At 44.4% G+C, this 21004-nt stretch overlaps 1 protein-coding gene across 3 annotated transcripts; it reads left to right on the plus strand.

Annotated features, from left to right (window-relative positions):
* Window positions 1-1184: 1184 nt before the first annotated feature.
* CRYM (crystallin mu) lies at window positions 1185-18545 on the plus strand. 3 transcript variants are annotated; one of them, XM_060285014.2, is made up of 8 exons: window positions 1190-1608; window positions 2111-2264; window positions 4164-4226; window positions 7422-7523; window positions 11689-11872; window positions 15234-15355; window positions 16068-16197; window positions 16275-16505. In XM_060285014.2, exons 1-8 carry the CDS (start codon window positions 1439-1441, stop codon window positions 16295-16297), a joined length of 948 nt encoding a protein of 315 aa, XP_060140997.1. In that variant the 5' UTR covers window positions 1190-1438; the 3' UTR covers window positions 16298-16505. The 3 variants fall into 3 exon arrangements, with proteins under 3 accessions (XP_060140998.1, XP_060140997.1, XP_030727305.1); XM_030871445.2 differs by lacking the exon at window positions 16275-16505 and adding an exon at window positions 18208-18545 and having other exon boundaries at window positions 1195-1608; window positions 16068-16152; XM_060285015.1 differs by lacking the exon at window positions 7422-7523 and having other exon boundaries at window positions 1185-1608; window positions 16275-18197.
* Window positions 18546-21004: the final 2459 nt, after the last annotated feature.

Consider the following 21004-nt stretch of genomic DNA (forward strand, 5'->3'; position numbering starts at 1 on the left):
AGTAATTGTTACATCATAATAATTATAACAACACAAATAATGAGCCGTAAACACTTCCGTAATCCCAGCAGCCCTGGGCCTGCATTTCTAAGGATGGTGAACTGAAGAAACCAATTCGTGTAATTGAAATAAGCTTTTCCAACCACCGCCACATCTTCTCTGTGTTTTGATGATACAAGAGGTTTTCATTTATTATGTGGCTACTCTGTGCCAAGCACTGTGCTAAGTACATTACATGTGATTTATTATTTCATTGGTACATATTTTGACACTTACTACACTGTCTTTCATTATGATGTGACCATTTCCTAAGAAGTGCACTATGTAGCTCCCAGTGAAAATATCAGGGGAGCACAACTTACGCACTGGAGTCTCCTGACCTGTCTCCCAGGCTACACTCTTGCTCCTTTGTTTCACCCTCTGCATTGGTACAAGACCCTTCTATCTAAATGTTTAATCTCTTTAACCATGTAATTCCCTTCCAAAGAATCACCCTCTTAGCTGCTTGACTTCAAGAAGCATCCCAGTTTTACGTCTTGGTGCTCCTAGATATCAGTCCCCGGTTCCAGTCCAACTCTGTCCTCAAGGAGGAGACAACATTCCTTCCACCCCTGGGTTTAACCTGGCCCGAAATGCCCTCTTACACCCTTTCTGCCAATGTAGCCTAATGGCTAGGAGTAGAGTTCTGGAGTCTCACTTCAAGGGCAGATCCCAACTCCTCTGCTGACATGACATCTTATGCATTTGGCGATTTGTGACTAAGGCCATTATATCTTGTCCTGGGAACTTCCTCCTTTTCTAAAGGTGAAGGTTAGTTCAATTAATTAGCCCAGGAGAATACTGTGCACTCGAAGCGGTCAACAGCCCGGGATCGGGGGGGGGGGGGGGGGGATGGGGTTGGGGTGGGAGCGAGGTTGGGATAAGAGACTCCAGATGGGGACAGAATTGAAAGGAAAATGTTTTTTAATAACCTTCTATCTCCTTTCATCTAAGAGCTCCTAAAAAGCAGGCAATAATTTAAGAAATAAGGGAGCCCATCATTGTTTGCCCCCATCTCCCTCTGTCTCCTCTTTCCCAGGCAGCAGGACCTAGACAGCAAATAGAGGCGTTGGGGGGAGGGAAGAAGGTAGGGCGCCAAAGTAACATGTTTTGCAAGGAATGTGACTATAGCTAACTACAGGAATTGAGAAAGTGGAGCCAAGAATACTAACTCCCAGCCAGCCCGCCGCGTCAACTCCAATCTCGGGGAACCTGTGTCTGGAGCGGACCCAGCTCGCCCACCCCTGCGGATGGGGGTTGGAGGAAACCAGCTTTGCTCCGCCCCCGGAGCTGGGCGGTGACCTGTAGGCGGCAGCGCGCCCTGGGCGCTCTCGCACAGGGCACAGCGCTGGAAGCGCGGATCCCCTTGAGCTCGCGGAGGTAGAAGGCCCGCGACGACATGAGCTCTGTGCCAGCGTTCCTGAGCGCGGCAGATGTGCAGGACCACCTCCGCAGCTCTAGCCTACTCATCCCGCCTCTGGAGGCGGCTCTGGCCAACTTCTCCAGCGGCCCCGAAGGAGGGGTCATGCAGCCGGTGCGCACCGTGGTGCCCGTGGCCAAACACAGTGGGTGAGTGAGGAAGGCCGGGCCAGGGTCTGGAGAAACTGGAAAGGAGGAAGAGGAGGGGTGAGAATGGAAGCAGCGGGAGGAAGGAAGGGAGGGCTTACCTAACCACTGCTAATAACAGCTCCCACCTGATTTTTGCAACCCACTGTGTCAAGTGGGCGCTTTACAGGAATTACCTTGTTTAATTCACTCCATATATAGGTAGGTATTGATGCAACATTTACTGATGGGAAAACCGAGACTCAGAGAGGTGAAGTGAAGTACCCAGGGTTACGCAGCTAGTAAGTGGCAGAACTGGGGTGACTTTTCTCATCCAGAGCCGGATTCTTGAACGTACTCAGCATACTGCCAAAGGGAATGGCAGACGGATGGGGGTGGGAGGTGGGCGAGGGAGAAGGCCAGTAGGGCATTGAGGGAGGAAAGAGAAAGGAAGGGACATGAGGACTTGATAGGATACCTCAGCATTGATCGGAAGGGGTTGAAGCTGCTCCCTCTCTTCTTGTAGTTTCCTGGGGGTCATGCCCGCCTACAGTGCAGCAGAGGACGCCCTGACCACCAAGTTGGTCACCTTCTATGAGGGCCACAGCACCACCTCCACTGTCCCCTCCCATCAGGCCACTGTGCTACTCTTCCAGCCGAGCGATGGCTCCCTTCTGGCGGTGAGCAACTCCCTGGCCAGGGGTGGGTCAGGGCCCCTGTGCACAGAGCTAGGCTCAGAAGTTAGTTCTCTGTCGACCAGGGGGAGTTTTGAGTGTGACCACCCATGACCCTCTCTGAGTGACTGGATGCCAGTGACAGTGAAGGTTATCTGTGACTGTGTATCTGATTCCAGAACTGCCTAAGGATGCATAACCCAGCACCAGAGCCCACTGCTGCTTTAAGTGTGTGACAGTGTGGAAGGAATAATCTCGTCATTCTTGTAATGTTCTTGTCCTCTACCGGTTACTCCAGATATACAGCTTGCACAAACCCAGTAGCCAAGGAAACGTTTATTTAGTGAATCTCTGCAATGTGGAGTTACGTGAGTTACAGACTAGGGGTGCTCTCTAATACCTGGGAGTTTTTTTCTAAGGGATACACAACGACCTGTTTTAACATTTAATGGTAATATCAAAAAATAGTAGTAGTCCAAATGTATTAAGCACCTTGTGTGCGTCAGGCACTGTTCTAAATACTTTGTATGTGTTAATTCTCTTAATACTTAGAACCACTCTGAGGTAAGTAAATTTATTACCTCCATTTTGCAGATGAGAAAACTGAGTCATAGAGCAGCTATGCCAAACTTACCAAAATTTCCATAGCTCATAGTGGCATGGATGGACTTCACACCTACTCTGTGTAAGTCCAAGGCCTATACTGTCTTAAGACTATGCTCTCTACTGCCTTTCTCACTGCTGTTGACTGAGCACTTATCATGTACCAGGCAGGAGAAATTGGTCTCATTCAATCCTGACAACACTCCTCTGTGGGAGTGTTTATTACACCCTCACCTCCCCACCTGCTTTCTTTTGAGGTTCCTGAGGCTCAGAGCATCAGAGTCACTTTGCTTGAGGTCACACAACTGGTCAGTGAAAGTGCTTTTTGCCCTCCAGCCTGGCGCTGAGGCCAGCCGGTTGAGTCCTCATCAGGGACGGACTCCTTAATCCAAACCGCCCCTGGATCCTTAGACTCTCCTTCTCAGAATTTCTGGTTCCCCAAGGAAGCTGCCCATTTATTCCTCCCCTGAAAAGAGTCTGTAGCTCTTCCCAGTCTCTGCTCATCCAATGGAAATGGCATCCATACTACCTACCAACAGTGCTTCCCCAGGAAACCGGGACCACCTCAGGCTTTGGAACTCAATGACAAGGCCTGAGATTCTTCCTGAATTCGATCAGTAGCCAAGCAACTCACTTCCTTGTCCATAAAATGAGAATACTCATACTACTTGGCGAGGACCAATTGAGATGATTAATATAAACAGAGAACAGTGCAAAGGATGGGAGTTATTACTGGCAAGGCGTAATTCAGAATCACCTGGGGAGCTTTTAAAAACAACAGTGTCTGGGTCCCATCCCTAGTGTTCAAATTCAGTCAACCTAAGGGTCATGTCTGGGCATCTGTATCTTCACAAACCTCCCCACATGTGCAGGAGGAGTTGAGAGCCACTGAGATAGAGTTTCAGGGCCCTTGCACAGATGTCAAGTGACTTACTCTTATTCTTGAAGTTTCTCCTTAATTTGATGTTTTGAGAATCCCAGGGCAAGTAAAGCAAATGGGCAATTCTTGAGGGCTCGCCATATGCTAGATGTTTTCACGTATGCCAGTGCATTTAATCTTCACAAAAACCCTCTGAGTGGTTGCCGTTATCTTTATTTTTACAGGTAGGAAACCGGTGCTTAAAGATTAAGATATTTTTTCAAAGTTGTATTTCTTATAAGTGGAGGGATTGTATCCAGGCAAAGCATTCTCTTTATAGAATATTATGATGCTTCCTAGGGCTAACGCTTTTAGAGCGTCTTCTCTCTGCTTAAGTGGTGGATAGGGGTGCCCCTTGTTCACTGTCTCTCCTTTCCTCCAAGGTCATGGATGGAAATATCATAACTGCAAAGAGAACAGCTGCAGTGTCTGCCATCGCCACCAAGGTGAGATTAGTGCCTGGCTGTGCTGAGCTGGTGGGTGGGATTGAGTGTCTCAAGTTTGAATGTCTAAGGTAGAAGTGAGGAACTCATTTGGAACTTCTTTGGACATAGCTGGAACTTCATATGCCAAATATGGGATGTCAGCTGAGCACAGTGATTCACGAAATGATTGGCTACCATTTAATGAGCCCAAGATTGCAGGTACCTCACATGTGCTATTCCTGATCTTCACACCAACCTTGCAAAGTAGATATGATTATCTCCATTTGCCAGGTATAAGGAATATGGCTCAGAGAGGTTGTGTGAGTTGATCAGGGTCACACAGCTAACAAGTGGCAGAGCAAGAATTTAAAACTTGACCTCTCTGACTCCCAGGACTGCTTTCTTTCCCCTCTACCACACTGCTCCTGGCACATCAGTGTGGTTGCCCCATAGGCTAGAGTCAGTACTGCATAAGAAGCAGAGGAGGAGATAAACAGATCCAAGCCACACAGATGTATCCATTCAGCAAGTATTGACTGAGATCCTACCACGTATCAGGCACTGTTCTAAATGTCAGAGATGTGGTAGTGCACGAAACAAAGAGTTACATGCAGAGGGGAGGTGAGACAATAAATAAAATAAAAAGTAAAATACATAGTATGATTTGCTAAAAAAAATAATTAACCAACAGCAAACCCCTTTTGAGTTTACTAATAGGCTAGGACTTGCTTTAAAAAAATAACACGCCCACCCCCACCACCAGCTAGAAGGATGAAAATAAAGCAGAATTGAGAGCATTGGGAAGGGATGATATTTTAAATTATCGAGGAAAGACCTCACTGGGAAGGTGATATTTGAGTAAAGACTGAAAAAGAAGTGAGTGAGTGAAACAGGAAGAGGGGAGGAGCTCTCCAGGCAGAAGGAAAAGCAAGTGATAGAGGTGATGATATTTCTAAGCATCCTACAAGGGCATCCTACAAGAAGAACAGTATTTTTAGAGGCTAGGGTTAAGAAGACGAGGTATCTGTAGGAACAGTTAAAGGCTGGAATCTTTCACATTAAAGGTCTGGGAATGCTGGTTTATGAGGCCTAAGCATAAAGGAAATGTGGGGTCTATCGGAGGGTTGGAGGAGCAAAGACCAGGTGTTCAAATTGTGAGTGTGTTAAGGTCTTGTAAACACATGATGGGGAGGGAAGACTGTGGGGATAAATCTGGTAATTATATAGGAAGGGAGTAGACTACAGTGTGCAGCTTGATGAACTGGCTTTGAAAAATTATATGCAGACCCAGTTCAGATTGAAATGATCAAGGGACTCTGAAGTATGTTCCCTAGTAACTTAGGAACAGAGAGACTCTAACCATACTGCCCTACATTTGAAAAGGACTTCGATCTTTTCCAAAATAATTTCCAAACCATTGTTTGATTTATTTTTGGATTTCTGGGAGGAAGGCAGAGCAAGTATTACTGGCCTCATTTTGTGCAGAAGGAAATGGAGTCTAGGGTTTCCTGTAGTCAGACAACCCAGGTAGCTGTGGGTCTTCTCGTCCCGGATCAGTAGTTTCCAACCCAGGCTACGCAGCAGCAGCAGCATCTGGGGAATTTTTTTTTTTTAATTCAGATTCCCAAAACCACTGAATTGAAATCGCTGAGGGTAGGGCCTAAGAAACTAGGTGTTTTGGTTTTTTATGGTATCTGGTTGATTCTGATGATCAACCAGGTTAATTCTTCTATCAGAGGTTAAAGGTTACTTTACAGGATACTGCAACAATTTCTGAAACCCACGTGTACTTCCAAGAATAGATTCATATTAACTGAGAACAGAAAAAAAAATTTAGTTAAGGAAAAATTACATAATTCTCCTTATTGGACAGGAGCATAAGATTACTAGTCTTGTGGATATTGTCATTTTGAAAACTTTTCAAATCAAGGTTCTTTGAACTATAGTTGACGGCACAAAATGCTATCTCCTTCTGCAGCTACAGGAGACATCATCTCTAATCACCTGCCAATATTTGAGGCTCCTTTCTGCAAGTGATTAATAATTAAGAATACTTTCATTTTTAAGGTTGCACTCCAGAATCTCAATAATTAGCATTGTAAGAAAGAGCAGCCCCAAGGAGCTCAATTTTTATTAAATGAAATAGAGGAAAGGCAGAAGATGGTCTTACGGTTTGAGGAGCAAGTGTTGTCATTCCTCAATGCCAGTTGTTCTTAACGGAAAACAATTTGGCCAGCTGCCCCAGAGACAATTAGCAATGTCTGGAGACAGTTTTGGTTGTCGCAACTGAGGACATGGGGGTGCTAATGGACAGAGACCAGGGATGCTTCTCAACATCCTATAATGCACAAGACAGCCCACCCACCTGCCAACAAAGAATTATCCAGCCCAAATATCAGTAGTGCTGAGGTCAAGAAACCCTGCTCTGTTTCTCATAGGTAATGGTAGATATGTGCCAATTCTGTGCAAATAAGACTGTCTCTGTTTTCCCGGGGCTTACATACCAGTACAGGAAAATAAATCTGTAAACAAACAAGTGCTATGAAGTGGTGAAATCTATCAGGGTGGTCAGAAAGACTTTACTGGAGAGTTGATCAGAGAACCTTCTCACAAATAAAGACACACATACACCCTTAGCAGGTGCCACAAATGCCATCTCTACATCCCTCTTTAAAGGAAGACGGAGGCTGAGTCAGGATCAACAGAGAGTGGGCACAGCAAATATAGCTGAGAACCTAGGCTCGCGAGGATTCATGGATTCCAGAAGCAACTAACAGCTCTCAGAAGTAGGTGTGGCTTATCACGCCCCTGAGATAGGGTAGCACAGCAGAAAGCATGTGGGCTTTGGAGAATGAAAGATGTGGTTTTAGAGCCGCACTGTGCCATTCAGTAGTCATAGGGCCCTGAGCAAGTTACTTAACCTCTCTGGACCTCAATTTCTTTATCTGTGACAGGAGGATAACAATGGGAGTATCTAGCTCATAGGGTCAATTGTCTGGGCTAAATGAGATCATGAGGCTTAAGCACTGGCATATGTTAGGTACCCAGTGAAGGCTCCTTCCCTCCCTCCCCACTCTGTGGAAACGGAAATACACAATGACATCTCCTTGATTGCCTGAGAGGTCTTGAAGTTCACCTGATTCTCAAACTGTATTTGATCTTCTCCTGGCTACTAGAGTCTCCCTTGACATTTTCTATCTCATTTCTCTCAAATAGTTTTTGAAACCCCCCAGCAGTGAAGTGTTGTGTATCCTTGGAGCTGGCGTCCAGGCTTATAGCCATTATGAGGTCTTCACAGAGCAGTTCTCCTTTAAGGAGGTAGGTCCAGGGAGGGTTTTGGAGGAAGTAGCAGTGACCTTTCTCTGTACTCCTTTGTTAAAGTGTGGGTTATGCTGAAATTGTCAGGTTGAGAGTCCCACCATCTAGACCATTCTTTTTTTTTAATATAAATTTATTTATTTATTTATTTTTGGTTGCGTTGGGTCTTTGTTGTGGTGCATGGGCTTCTCATTGTGGTGGAGTCTCTTGTTGCAGAGCACGGGCTCTAGGTGCGCGGGCTTCAGCATTGTGGCGCACAGGCTTAGTTGCTCTGTGGTATGTGGGATCTTCCCAGACCAGGGATCGAACCCGTGTCCCCTGCATTGGCAGGTGGATTCTTAACCACTGCACCACCAGGGAAGTCCCTAGACCATTCTTTTTTTTCTTTTTTTTTGCTGTACACGGGCCTCTCACTGCTGTGGCCTCTCCCGTTGCAGAGCACAGGCTCCGGACGCGCAGGCCCAGCGGCCATGGCTCACGGGCCCAGCCGCTCCGCGGCATGTGGGATCCTCCCGGACTGGGGCACGAACCCGCGTCCCCTGCATCGGCAGGCGGACCCTCAACCACTGCGCCACCAGGGAAGCCCCCTAGACCATTCTTTTAACAATTTGCCCAGAAGTCCCGCTGGACGTGAAGAGTTGGGGGAAAGGCCTGAATCACCCCCTCCAGTTTCTCAGTTTGCAGGGTATGCTGAAGTACGCAGAGAGCCTACTCGGTTACTTAAAGAATTGTGTCATATCCATTACATACATTCAGGTGTTCTTTTGGCCCTTTCTATTGTTTCTCTTAGGAGAATCTGGGGTCCTTAAGTATTCAGGCTTAGGGATCCAGGAGCTGGGAATGAGGCCTAGAGAGCAGGAGGCCACAGCATGCCTTCTGCAGCCTAGATGTTAGTCTACTTTTCCCCATTCTGGCTGGCTCACACTTCCTATTATTTTTGATACATTTGATGCTACTTTTATTTTATTTTTTTCTATGTGTGTGAGAGGGATGGGGTATATTTAAGGTATGATTTCTTGTGATAAAAATAATACTTCTGCTTTGAGAAATGAAGACTGTAATGAAGAAAACAAAAGAAAAATTCCCTTTTATCTGTTTTCAAAGACAAGTAGTTAACATTTCCAATCTCTCATCTGCTTCTTGTAACATAGTTGTATGGTTTTTCTCTGCTTTTTTCATTAAAGTATAATTGACATACGACATCTTATTAGTTTCAGGTGTACATTGTAGTGATTTGATATTTATATACATTTCGAAATGGTCACCATGATAAGTCTAGTTACCATCTGTCACCATACAAAGTTATTACAATATTATTGACTATATTCTCCATGCTGCACATTATATCCCCATGACTTAATTATTTTGAAACTGGAAGTTTGTACCTGTTAATCCCCTTCACCTGTTTTACCCATCCCCCAACCCTCCCCCTCTGGAAATCACCACAAGTGGTTTATTTATTTAACTTATTTATTTATTTAACATCTTTATTGGAGGTTATTTATTTATTTATTTATTTTACAATGGTGTATTAGTTTCTGCTGTATAACAAAGTGAATCAGCTATACGTATACATATATCCCCATATCCCCTCCCTCTTGCGTCTCCCTCCCTCCCTCCCTCCCCCTCCCCTCTAGGTGGACACAAAACACCGAGCTGATCTCTCTGTGCTATGCAGGTGCTTCCCTAGCTATCTCTTTTACATTTGGTACTGTATATATGTCAATGTTGCTCTTTCACTTTGTCCCAGCTTACCCTTCCCCCTCCCCATGTCCTCAAGTCCATTCTCTACATCTGTGTCTTTATTCCTGTCCTGCCCCTAAGTTCTTCAGAACCTTTGTTTTTTTTTTAGATTCCATATATATGGTTTAGCATAAAGTATTTGTCTTTCTCTGTCTGACTTACTTCACTCTGTATGACAGACTCTAGGTCCATCCACCTCACTACAAATAACTCAATTTCGTTTCTTTTTATGGCTGAGTAATATTCCATTGTATATATGTGCCACATCTTCTGTATCCATTCATCTGTTGATGGACACTTAGGTTGCTTCCATGTCCTGGCTATTGTAAATTAATAGCCAGGACACAATGCTGCAGTGAACATTGTGGTACATGTCTCTTTTTGAATTATGGTTTTCTCAGGGTATGTGCCCAGTAGTGGATTGCTGGGTCATATGGTAGCTCTATTTTGAGTTTTTTATGGGAACCTCCATACTGTTTTCCATAGTGGCTTATCAATTTACATTCCCACCAACAGTGCAAGAGGGTTCCCTTTTCTCCACACCCTCTCTAGCATTTGTTGTTTGTGGACTTTTTGATGATGGCCATTCTGACTGGTGTGAGGTGATACTTCATTGTACTTTTGATTTGCATTTCTCTAATAATTAGCGATGTTGAGCATCTTTTCATGTGCTTTTTGGCCATCTGTATGTCTTCCTGGGGAAATGTCTATTTAGATCTTCTGCCCATTTTTTAATTGGGTTGTTTGTTTTTTTGATATTGAGCTGCATGAGCTGCTTGTATATTTTGGAGATTAATCCTATGCTGGTCACTTCGTTTGCAAATATTTTCTCCCATTCTGTGGGTTGTCTTTTCATTTTGTTTATGGTTTACTTTCATGTGCAAAAGCTTTTAAGTTTAATTAGGTACCATTTGTTTATTTTTGTTTTTTTCATTACTCTAGGAAGTGGATTCAAAAAGTTATTGCTGTGATTTATATCAAAAAGTTTTCTGCCTGTTTTCCTCTAAGAGTTTTATAGTATCTGGTCTTAAATTTAGGTCTTTATCCATTTTGAGTTTATTTTTGTGTATGGTGCTAGAGAATGTTCTAATTTCCTTCTTTTACATGTAGCTGCCCAGTTTTCCCAGCACCGCTTATTGAAGAGACTGTCTTTTCTCCATTGTGTATTCTTGCCTCCTTTGTCAGAGATTAATTGACCATAGGTCTGTGCATAGTCATCATGCCGAGGGAAATGGAGGTGATATCTTATTGTGGTTTTGATTTGCATTTCCCTATGTTCCAGTGGCGTTGAGCATCTTTTCATGTGTCTGTTGCCCATTGGTATGCCTTCTTTGGAAAAATATTTATTCAGGTCCTCTGCCCATTTTAAAATAAGGTTGCTTTATTTTTTAATATTAAATTTTATAATTTCTTTGTATATTTTGAATATTAACCTCTTAAAGATTTAATCATGTTAGATATACACAGTTGTATATACTGTATTTTCACTGAATGTTGTAATACCACTTTTCCACATTACTTAATTTTTGTATGGTATTTCATATTTTTCTATCAAGCAAGATGGTATAGTTAACCATTCTCTTATAAATGGACATATTGTATTGTTTTTCACCTTAGTTAATGAACTTACTCAGACATAACATTTATTTCCATATTTATTATATTTCCTTATGAGAGATTCTTTAGGCCTTATTTTCAGTTGAAGGCTGACAGCTGCCACCACAGACATCAAAATCTGTTAAGCAAGCTAGCAAGTCCCCACCTCCTGGTGATGCCAGTGACGCACGCACCCTCTCCCGCCAGCGCTTCCCAGGAATCTAACTGTAGCTATTACTCTTGGCCTTCTACTCTGCTGCACCATTCTCTCCTGAAACCCTTCCAGATTTTAATTCCCTACATATCCTTCAGAGATCAAGCTATTCCAAGCACAGCCGTGCACATCCTGTTTGTGAATCTCATGCCTGTTATGACTCCTTTACAGACTCCCAAACATAAACTGTGAGTTTGATGCTGACTTTGCCTGTTATCATTTGCATTTTACAGACATGAAAACTTAGGCTGAATGAAGTTAAATATACTTCAGAAACAGTAAGTGACAGCAAGGATTGATTCTAAGCCTGTTTAGCTCCAGAACTTGCTCTGCTAATCATTAAGCTATATAGTAGCTATTAAGCTACTGAGGCTGTGTGTCCCAAGCTAGAAGTGAAAAACTTCCCCCCTTCTTGAAAGGGGAATGGGATAGAGAAAGGTCATTTTCAAATATCTGGCCCAGACAAATGTACATTCACCATACGGAATGATTTAAATAACTACAGCCCTAACCCCAGAGTGGTTCAACTTTTCCTTGCACCCCTGGGCTTAATGAAACATAAACAGCCAGATAATCATGGCACCAATGTCCCTCTTGTTACCCCCAATGAAGGTGAGGATATGGAACCGCACCAAAGAAAATGCAGAGAAGTTTGCGAACACAGTGCAAGGAGAGGTACGGGTCTGTTCATCGGTTCAGGAGGCTGTGACCGGGGCAGATGTGATCATCACAGTCACCATGGCAACGGAGCCCATTTTGTTTGGTGAATGGGTGAAGCCCGGGGCTCACATCAATGGTAAGCAGAGTGGCTCCATGAGCCTTGGGTGGCCAGACTCTCCCTTGGCTGGACCAAGGGGGCTGCATCTGCAGAGCTGTTTTACTCATGCAAAATGCTTGAGCGTTTTAATGGCCTCAGAAACATTTGAGTTCTGAAAAAAATGATACTCCAAAATATGAAACAAAAATCACAAACCTGAAACTAATAAATTTAATTAAAGTTTTATAAAGTGTATCATTATAGCAAATGATCAATTATAGCTCAGTTCTTAAATGTTATGAAATTTAAATTACAAAAGCCAAATGACTCGCTTGTTCTTTAACAACACTTGGAATTACAAAAACAAATTTTTTAAAATTACAACACCAAAGACATTTAATGTGACATGTGGGTGCTTTTTAATATGTGGGATAGGATGGTTGGGACTCTAAACATAAGAGTTCCTGGGGCCTCTGAAGATCCTCAAATGGCCCTGGGGGTTGTAACAAGATCTGGTCTATATTGAATACTTACTATTGCAGGTGCTGTTCTAGATTCTTTGTATGTACTATATCACTGAATCCTCACACAACCGTATGAAGTAGGAGCTATTATTATCATGACCCCCATTTTACAGGTAGGTAAACCAAGGCATGGAAGGATTAAGAAACTTGCCCAAAGTCAGAGGTTCTTAGAGGCAAAACTGGGATTTGAACTGAGGTAATACACCCTCAGAGCCCAAGATCTTAAATGATACCCTATGTTATCTTTCAATAAGAAGACTGGATTCTGATGAGCAAACAATTGAAGACTCAAGAATTTAAACCTGGTATCAGTGCCCCATGTTTTAGTGACAAGCACATAGTGTGAACTCAGAGTCTAAAATGTCTGCACACACGTGCAAGGGCCAAGTTCATTCACAAATATGTATTGAATCCCTACCATGTGTCAGGCACTGTTCTAGATGCTGAGGATGCCACAGTAAACCAGCAATCAAGATCACTGCTTTCCCGCTGCTTACATTCCAGAGAAGGGAGGTAGACAACAAGTAAACAAATAGATGAGCTAGATAGTTCCAGCTGAAGATAAGTTCTATAAAGGAAACAAAACGTGGTATGATTGAGGAATGGGCCATAGCAAATTGAAGGTCTCAGCCTGTGTGGGACTGGTATTATGAATGTGGGTCCAGGGGGTAGGTCTTACTCTTCATAAAGCCAGACTCGAACAGTAAGACCATTTCTGGAAGGACTTAGGGAATCAAGAGAAACCAGTTCTTGGTGAAATGGACAAGAGCTGAATCTTCAGCAAGACTGACTTGATATTTTTTCAGCTTTTTCTTTTTTTTTTTCCAGCTTAAAACAGCACAATTATTTATTATCTCAGTTTCTGTGGTTAGGAGTCTGGGCATGGGTTAGCTAAGTCCTCTGCTCACACAAGGATGAAATCAAGGTGTTGTTCAGGCGGCAGTCTTATCCAGAGCCCGGAGTCTTCTTCCCAGCCCACATGGTCATGGCAGGTTCCTTGTGTTGTAGGACAAAGGTGCCCTTTTCCTTGGGGCTGCTCTCAGCTCCTAGAGGCTGTCCACATTCCTTTTCATGTGGACGCTCCACCTTCAAAGCCAACAACAGAGACTATCCCTCATGTTGGATCCCTGTCACACTTTGAGTCTCTCTCCAGGAAGGAGAGTCAAGCCATCTCATATCTTTCCCTAGCCTAAAGACGAAATTGGTTTATGTATTCACAGAGGCATTAAATATACTTAAGTGTGTTGTAAGTGCAGTCAACAGGGAAACACCAACCACAGATTTTACTTACTTTACAGCTTGGCTAAAGATACGCCCAATTCCAACCTCCCCTGCACGTCCCTCATCCTATCCCTGCAGCCCAACAGCCAGCGTCTGACCCTCACCCATTCTCGCCCCACTGCAGGAAGGCCAAGGCCCAGCCCGAGTCAAGCCCCTCCCTTTGCTACCCGGACCATCTCCATCAGCCTGAGTGGCCTTATGCAGCCCTTCGAGAACTCACCCTGCCTCCAGATTGGGGGCAACAAGAGCAATCAGAAGAGGTGGCTTGAGAAGCTAGGGTTTTTCCCACCAGCTTATGATTTATTTATGAGCTTCATTAGTTGGTGCTTCTGTTCTATAGAACTTCTCACACAAACAGCCTTCAAGATGGACATTTTTACACCACTCTCTTTGAAAATTAGAGTGAGGGAGAACAGCAGGAGAGGGAACAAGTAGAGAAAACTGGATGGCAGTGAGAGAAGGCTTGTAAATGCTGCCTTATATTTGTATAAAGCTTTATAGCAGTTTCCAAAGACTGGCTGGCATGGGCCGGATCCAGCCAGCAGATGTGTTTTTTTCAGACCATAGAGTGTTCTGAAAATCAAAAACTAACACATGCAAAGAGATTTCCTGCTTCTCTTTTAAAAAAGGAGCAGGGATAGGGGAGGCTTTCTAACAGTGGCCCTGCATTCTCACATGGCAACAATTAGCTTGAGCTGAACAGTAACTGTCCGCTTTAGAAGGGTCTGCTTTCTTCTCTGTACCTCAGTCTCCACCATTTCCAATCCACTTCCTCTGACCAGTTCTGCTCATTTTCATTACCTTCCTGGCCCTGCAGGCATCTGGTTGCAGCCTCTGCGTATTCCTGTGTTCCAGCGCCAGGAGTCACGATTCCTTGGATTCATCATTATGGTTCTGGGCTCTGCAGAGGATGTGAAACCTTGGTGCCAGGGTGCAGCCAGTTTCCTCTTTATTGGGGCTTCTCTCTGACCCTAACACTGGGCTCTTTTCTCGTGAATTAAGAGAGAAGTGGTTGGGGGCGAGGGATGGGAATGATTGAAGAGCAAGCAGACAGACAGAAGATAGAGGAGTGCGGGGTCTGAATAAGCTCCAAGTAACGTCTCTGTTTTAGGGGTTTTGTAAGGAGGTCTCTGTTCCTGATAAGTGGAAGAAGCATGAAAGGCATGTACTGTCTCAGAGCTATAGATGCATTTATTAGATACTTAACCTTGGCATGTACCACTTCTTTGAGCCTCAGTCTGTACTTTTTAAATGGGAATCAGATGTGAAGTGTGCTTGTGAGGACTATGAATAGTATGTGTGAAACATCCCACAGATAGTAGGCACACAGTAAATTAATGCTAAGTTGCCTCGAAATCTTTTTTTAGTAATGAGAATGGATATGAAATGGAAAGGAAAAAATGCCCAGGTATCATTCTTATTAGTGAATTCAATCTCGTCGATGGGGAGGGAGTTGGCCTGGGGAAATGGGGCATTCCACATCTGTTCCCATGTGTCCTCTGTCACCTCCTTTTCCCCACCCCTTTCCTTCTTTGGAGTGTTTGGTATCCCTTGTGACCATTTCTAGGCTCAGGGTCTGTTTTGCTGTCTCTTAGCCATCGGCGCCAGCAGACCTGACTGGAGAGAGCTGGATGATGAGCTCATGACACAGGCTGTGCTGTATGTGGATTCCCAGGAGGCCGCCCTGAAAGAGTCTGGAGATGTCCTCTTGTCAGGGGTGAGCCTCCTTTCTGGTGGGCTGTTGCCTGGATGGCCTCACTTGGATCCCAGGGTTTCATTAACACCTCCTTCTGTCTGGCCTGCTTCAGACCTCGGTAACCCTTACCTCTTTGTGGGATGACAACTCCCAAACATCTCTCAACCTTTTCTAATCCCCCCCCCAGAATAATGTGGCCATTATGTGGTGATGTGTTTTCCTGTCCCCTTTGCCTGAAGAGAGCGGCTTGATGGACTTTTCTGTTGGACTGGGCTGTCCTATGAAGCAGTAGGATTGGAAGATAGTAGCCTGTTACAGCCTGGAAACTTTCCCAGTGTGGCCAACAAATTAGGATTAGGGTTGGCCACTTTCTGGCCTTTTTTTTTGTAATCAGGGCATAGAGGCAAGAAGGGGGCTGCCAAAATGAGTGTTCAGATAAGAACAGGCCTATTTCCTCACAGACAGTATCCTGGCAGGACATTCCCCTGGCTACAAATTTGTATCTCTGCAATCACAGTATCACAGAGGCAGATGGTACCCGCGCCCGCCACCCCCCCCCCAAAAAAAAAGGTTTAAGGTGGAGGCTTCCTTCCTGACATCATCCAGTTTACAGAAGGTCCTTTTATCAAGTTTATCCCTTATCCAGTTCAGGGACACCCTGTCCTGGCTTCAGAAGCTGGTCCTGAGCAGACATTAGCCCCATGGCCTGGGTCAGTGTGTGTTCATTTCACAGGCCGAGATCTTCGCTGAGCTCGGAGAAGTGGTAAAGGGAGTGAAACCAGCCCACTGTGAGAAGACTACGGTGTTCAAGTCTTTGGGTAAGAGCCATTGCTCCCAAGGCACAAACTTAACCAGAGCACAAGGTAGGTTTACCCACGGGTGGGAAGAGGAATGGGTCAGCAGGCTCCACAGCTGAAGCATTGTGAAATCTATCACTCAGGTCAATTATTTACGTCGGCATAGTGGTGAAGCCCATGAACTCTGGAACTGGTCAGTCCTGGGTTGGATTCCTTTCTCTGCCACTCCCTGGACATGCGTCCTTGGGCAAGTGACCTCACCTCTCTGAGCCAGTTTTCTCACCACCTGTTCCCTGGAGTTTTTGTGAGAATTAAGTGAGATGTGTATATAAAACAATGTGAGGGCTTCCCTGGTGGCGCAGTGGTTGAGAGTCCGCCTGCCGATGCAGGGGACGTGGGTTCGTGCCCCGGTCCGGGAAGATCCCACATGCCGCGGAGCGGCTGGGCCCGTGAGCCATGGCTGCTGAGCCTGCGCGTCCGGAGCCTGTGCTCCGCAACGGGAGAGGCCACAACAGTGAGAGGCCCGTGTACTGCAAAAAAACAAACAAACAAACAAAAAAACAAAAAACAATGTGCACACAGCAAGTGTCAGCATTAAGACAATGACACTCAGAAGAAGATATCCTTCAGAGATGGGAGGACAGGAGAAAAAGATGTTTAAAAACAGGGAGCTTAAGAGAAATAGCAGGGAGCCCCAACCTGACGGAGACCCAGACAGGAAGTACAGCCTGAGACCTTTTTTCCCCTCCTTCCCTACCTTTCTGCTTGCTGATTTAAGAAGGTCTTCAGTGGGGAGCCCCATTACTACCTGAGTTAGCACAGGCAGAAGCCCAACAAAGAAGGGGCTCCCAGCGGCTAGTTTGCCCCTCAGCGCAGCTCTCCCATCCCACCAGATTTAAGGAAATGGACACACGTGGTAACAGAGCTAATATTCAGCTCCTACACCTAAAATATTGAACTACTCTCAAAATGGTTGGTAAATATTTGCTGCCCTGAGCCCCTCAGCCTCACCAGACCTTACATATTTGTTAATGATTAAGCAACCAAAGCTTTAATGCCTGGCAGAGTATTAAGAGTACTCTGACCACCCAGCACCCATGCCTTGCCATCTGTTAAATATTTTTTTTTAAATCTCATGCACAGAAAGACAGGCAAACACAGTATAAGCTTTATCTAGAGCCTGGTTCAAAGACATCACACTGGTCTAGTTGGGTCTGAAAGTCTCATTGTTCCTAGCAGATCAGAGGTCAGCCGGCTCCCTTCAGGAGACACAGCACCACATAGCCCTGCTCTACACTTCTGAGCAATTTTTCCTTTCTCACTTCTGGGGACTGGTTTATCGGCACAGCCGTTCATCCAGCAGGTGCACCTTAAATACCTGCTATGTCTCAAGCTGCATACTGGGTGCAGTGGTAGCTACAAGTTAATAAAAACCGGCCCCTGGCCTTTAAGAACATATGTCCATTCAAGCTTAAGGTTTGTGCCCCAAACTATAAGACAAAGGGTCCGTTGCTGAAGGATTCAGGGTTTAGACTAGACCAGAGGGTCCAACAAACTGCAGACCATGGGCTAAACCCAACCTACCACCTGTTTTTGTACAGCCCACAAGTGAAATGGTTTTTACATTTTCGAATGATTGGGGAAAAAATTAAGAATGTTTTGTGACATGTGAAAATTTAAGAAATTCCAACTAGAGTGTCCATAAAGAGACTTTCCTTGGAGCACAGTCAGGCTCTTCTGTTTCCCTGTTGTCTGTGGCCGCCCTGGCACTCCAATGGCAGAGTTGAGTAACTGCAAGTAATTGGCCTGCAAAGCCTGAAATCTTTACCATCTGGCCCTTTACAGAAAGTGTTCTGACCCCTGAACTAACGTCTGAAGGATACGTAAAATTTCTTCGGTGGGCGTTCCTTGCCTTGTTCTGCCCTTTGCCAATACTTCAAGCCTGAACTCACCTCTGGGCATCAGTCCTTGTTACCCTGATGGACACTGTATCAGGGGACTGCCAGTTCTGGGATCTGGGCTGTTTGAGGAAAAGTTGTTCTGACAAAAGGTGAACCAAATTTCTGTCCATTCCAGGAATGGCGGTGGAAGACATGGTTGCAGCCAAACTTGTGTACGATTCCTGGTCATCTGGTAAATAAAACGAAGGAACTTTGTGTTGAATGGATGCTACAGCTCAAGGGGTATTAAACTAGTTGTCTCATAATCTCTAGATTAGATGAGGGAGCCCAGTGATCTATAGTTTTGTGCTTATCCTGTCTTACCTTAAATAATGAGATCCCCTTTTGTGTTTGTAGTTAGAAAGCAAACCTAAGTGGCCATTCTCTGTATGCCAGATTATATTAGCACTCCCTTTCCCCTGTATTTCACTACGTTTTGTAATCCCTTGAAATAAAGCTTTTTCCCATTCTGCAGTTCTTGCTTTGGTAACTTCTATCCCTCACAGCAAGGAAAGTGAGGGGATCAAATGCTCCCGTTCACTCCCTGCAGGAGCTCCGATGGCTATAGTTAAATTTTTTTCTATTTTATTAATTGAGATACAATTTACATATCATAAAATCCACCAGTTTAAAGTATATAATTCAGTGTTTTCTAGTATAGTCACAGGGTTGTGCAACCATCACCACTGTCTAATTTCAGAACATTTTCATCACTCCAAAAAGAAACCCAGTAGCCATTAGCAGTCAGTCCCCATTCCCCCTTCTTCTCAGCCCCTGGCAACCACTAATCTACTTTCTGTTGTTATGGATTTGCCTTTTCTGGACATTCATATAAGTGGAATCATATATTATGTAGCCTTTTGTTTCTGGCTTCTTATAATTGAAATTTCAAGGAACAGCAGAGCTTCTCTATTGGTCAGAACTCCTTCAGTCACAATCGGTAGAGACCACAACTCAAACTACCTTAAGTTGAATGAATGAGTGAAGAATGGGATTCATTGGCTCTTATAATTAAGAAGTACACAGGTAACTGGTTTCAGCTATAGCTGGATCCAGGGGGTCCAAGTGTCATCAGGACCCAGTCCTGCTCTCTCTGTTCCTTGGCTCTGTTTTCTTTGGTGTTGGCTGCATTATCAAGTAAGCTCTCCCCTGATAGTGGCAGGATGGGTGCCAGCAGCTCTTGAATCATAGTCTGTCCTCTTCAGCAACCTTGGCAGAAAGAGACATTCTCTTCCTTAACAGTTAAAAGTCTCAGAATGGAGACACACCGGACCATCTAGGGCCTATGCCCATATGCATAACTAACATAGTGGCTAAAGGAAATGGAATATGCTGTTTGGCCAGGTCAGGCCCATATGCTTATTATCCCTGAACCACTGCATCATCCAGGGGGATCTAATTCCCCTATTATCCAGACCTGGGTCACATGCCCCCTCTTGAAGTCAGTGGTGCAATCAGCCCATCTGACCACATTAGCTAACAAAAGGAAAGGGGTCTCTTACCAAAACGGGGGAGGACTGTATATTGGGTAGGCAAAATCTCAGGTGTGCCCTACAGTATCCGTGTTGAAGGGCCATTAGGAATCATCCAGTCCAACCTCTTCAACTTACAGGTGGGAAAACTGAGCTGCAGCAATGCTTTCCTCAGGTCCCCTGGGTTACTAGCAGAGCTGTGTTGTCCGTGTCCTGTCAAAGACCCATTCAAATACTCTCTCTCCAATCCCTAGGCTGGTTATAAGTCAGCAGCAAAGAGATGCATATTATTTTGCTTTGTTTTCTTACCCAAATTCCTCCTGGCAGGTCCTCTTCATGCTGTAGGTAGCTTACCCAAAAGTTTATCATGTTTGCCAGACTGTCTAGCCTTTGTGCTAGAACAAAGTACCCACGTGATCTGCTCTGCACACCTCAAGTGACTATGGAGTCTTTCTGGGGATCTTAATGGTCACAACTCTAAGGATGTGTAGAGAAGGGTGTGTGACGATGAGATTATCAAAAGCACCTTAATTTATTCATAGATTTCTTCTTTCATTCATAAGAGTCCCTACAATAACTCACGCTAGGCTGCTAACAGAAAAGAAATAGTCCTCACACCAAAGAGCACAGATGACTCTCTCCAACTATATTAGAGTTAGGGCAGGAAATGGATCGAGAGTAGTGTTGCAATAAGAAGTTTTTTGCCTTTCAAAGTTAACTCTTTTCCATTTCACATCGCCCACCCACCTCAAATGCCGTGTGAACCCCTGAAGTCGGTCAGAATCACAGGAATCAACAGACCAGAGTAATCTGCATCCCGCCTTCAGCCTAGGCATCACATTCTGTTGTTCAGCAATATTTGTTGAATACCTGCTGTGTGATGGCTTGGCACTTGGTACAAGGGATATATCAGTGAATACAGGACAGAGCAAATTCCCTGTCCTAAAGGAGCTTATGTTGTAGTAGGGCAGAACCTAGCTTCTCTGCTAGGGAAGTGGGCATAGGAGAATTCCCAGGAGCTGGAACTGTTTAATTTGCCTCCTTTGCTCCTTGATATGTAAGACCAAAGGTAATCCTGTTTGGTTCTTACACTTTAAGCCAGTCTTTGCAATAATCGTCAACATAGTATTTACCTTTAAATGGAACAGGAGTTATTCAGAGAATGGTAGATGAGCCTATGGAGTCTATAAGCTGGGATACCTTAATAAAAATAAAATGCAACTATTGGAGGAAAAAACCCCAACACCTTCTAACAACCCATTCTGGCCTCACTGTGTTTTATGTTATTCACTGTTATTATATAAAGGGATTATGTTTGCTCTCTCCTTTTTAATCCAGCAATGTTAAGGAAGTTTTATGTGAGGTTTTAAAACCCACAGAACACGTACTCGCTTGAGGTGTTCTTCAAATTCATATCCCTTTATCTCATCACAGAACTGACATAAAGTCCAGTGGGATGGT

Source organism: Globicephala melas, chromosome 15, assembly GCF_963455315.2.
Source record: "Globicephala melas chromosome 15, mGloMel1.2, whole genome shotgun sequence".
Classification (NCBI taxonomy): Eukaryota; Metazoa; Chordata; class Mammalia; order Artiodactyla; family Delphinidae; genus Globicephala; species Globicephala melas.

What these genes read in the sequence shown, in the direction of transcription:
- CRYM (XM_060285014.2), top strand. Translation starts at nt 1,439, where the DNA reads ATGAGCTCTGTGCCAGCGTTCCTGAGCGCGGCAGATGTGCAGGACCAC. An exon ending in TGTCTGCCATCGCCACCAAG is followed by an intron (nt 4,227 to 7,421) that starts GTGAGATTAGTG and finishes TCTCTCAAATAG; the next exon opens with TTTTTGAAACCCCCCAGCAG. An exon ending in GCCCGGGGCTCACATCAATG is followed by an intron (nt 11,873 to 15,233) that starts GTAAGCAGAGTG and finishes GCTGTCTCTTAG; the next exon opens with CCATCGGCGCCAGCAGACCT.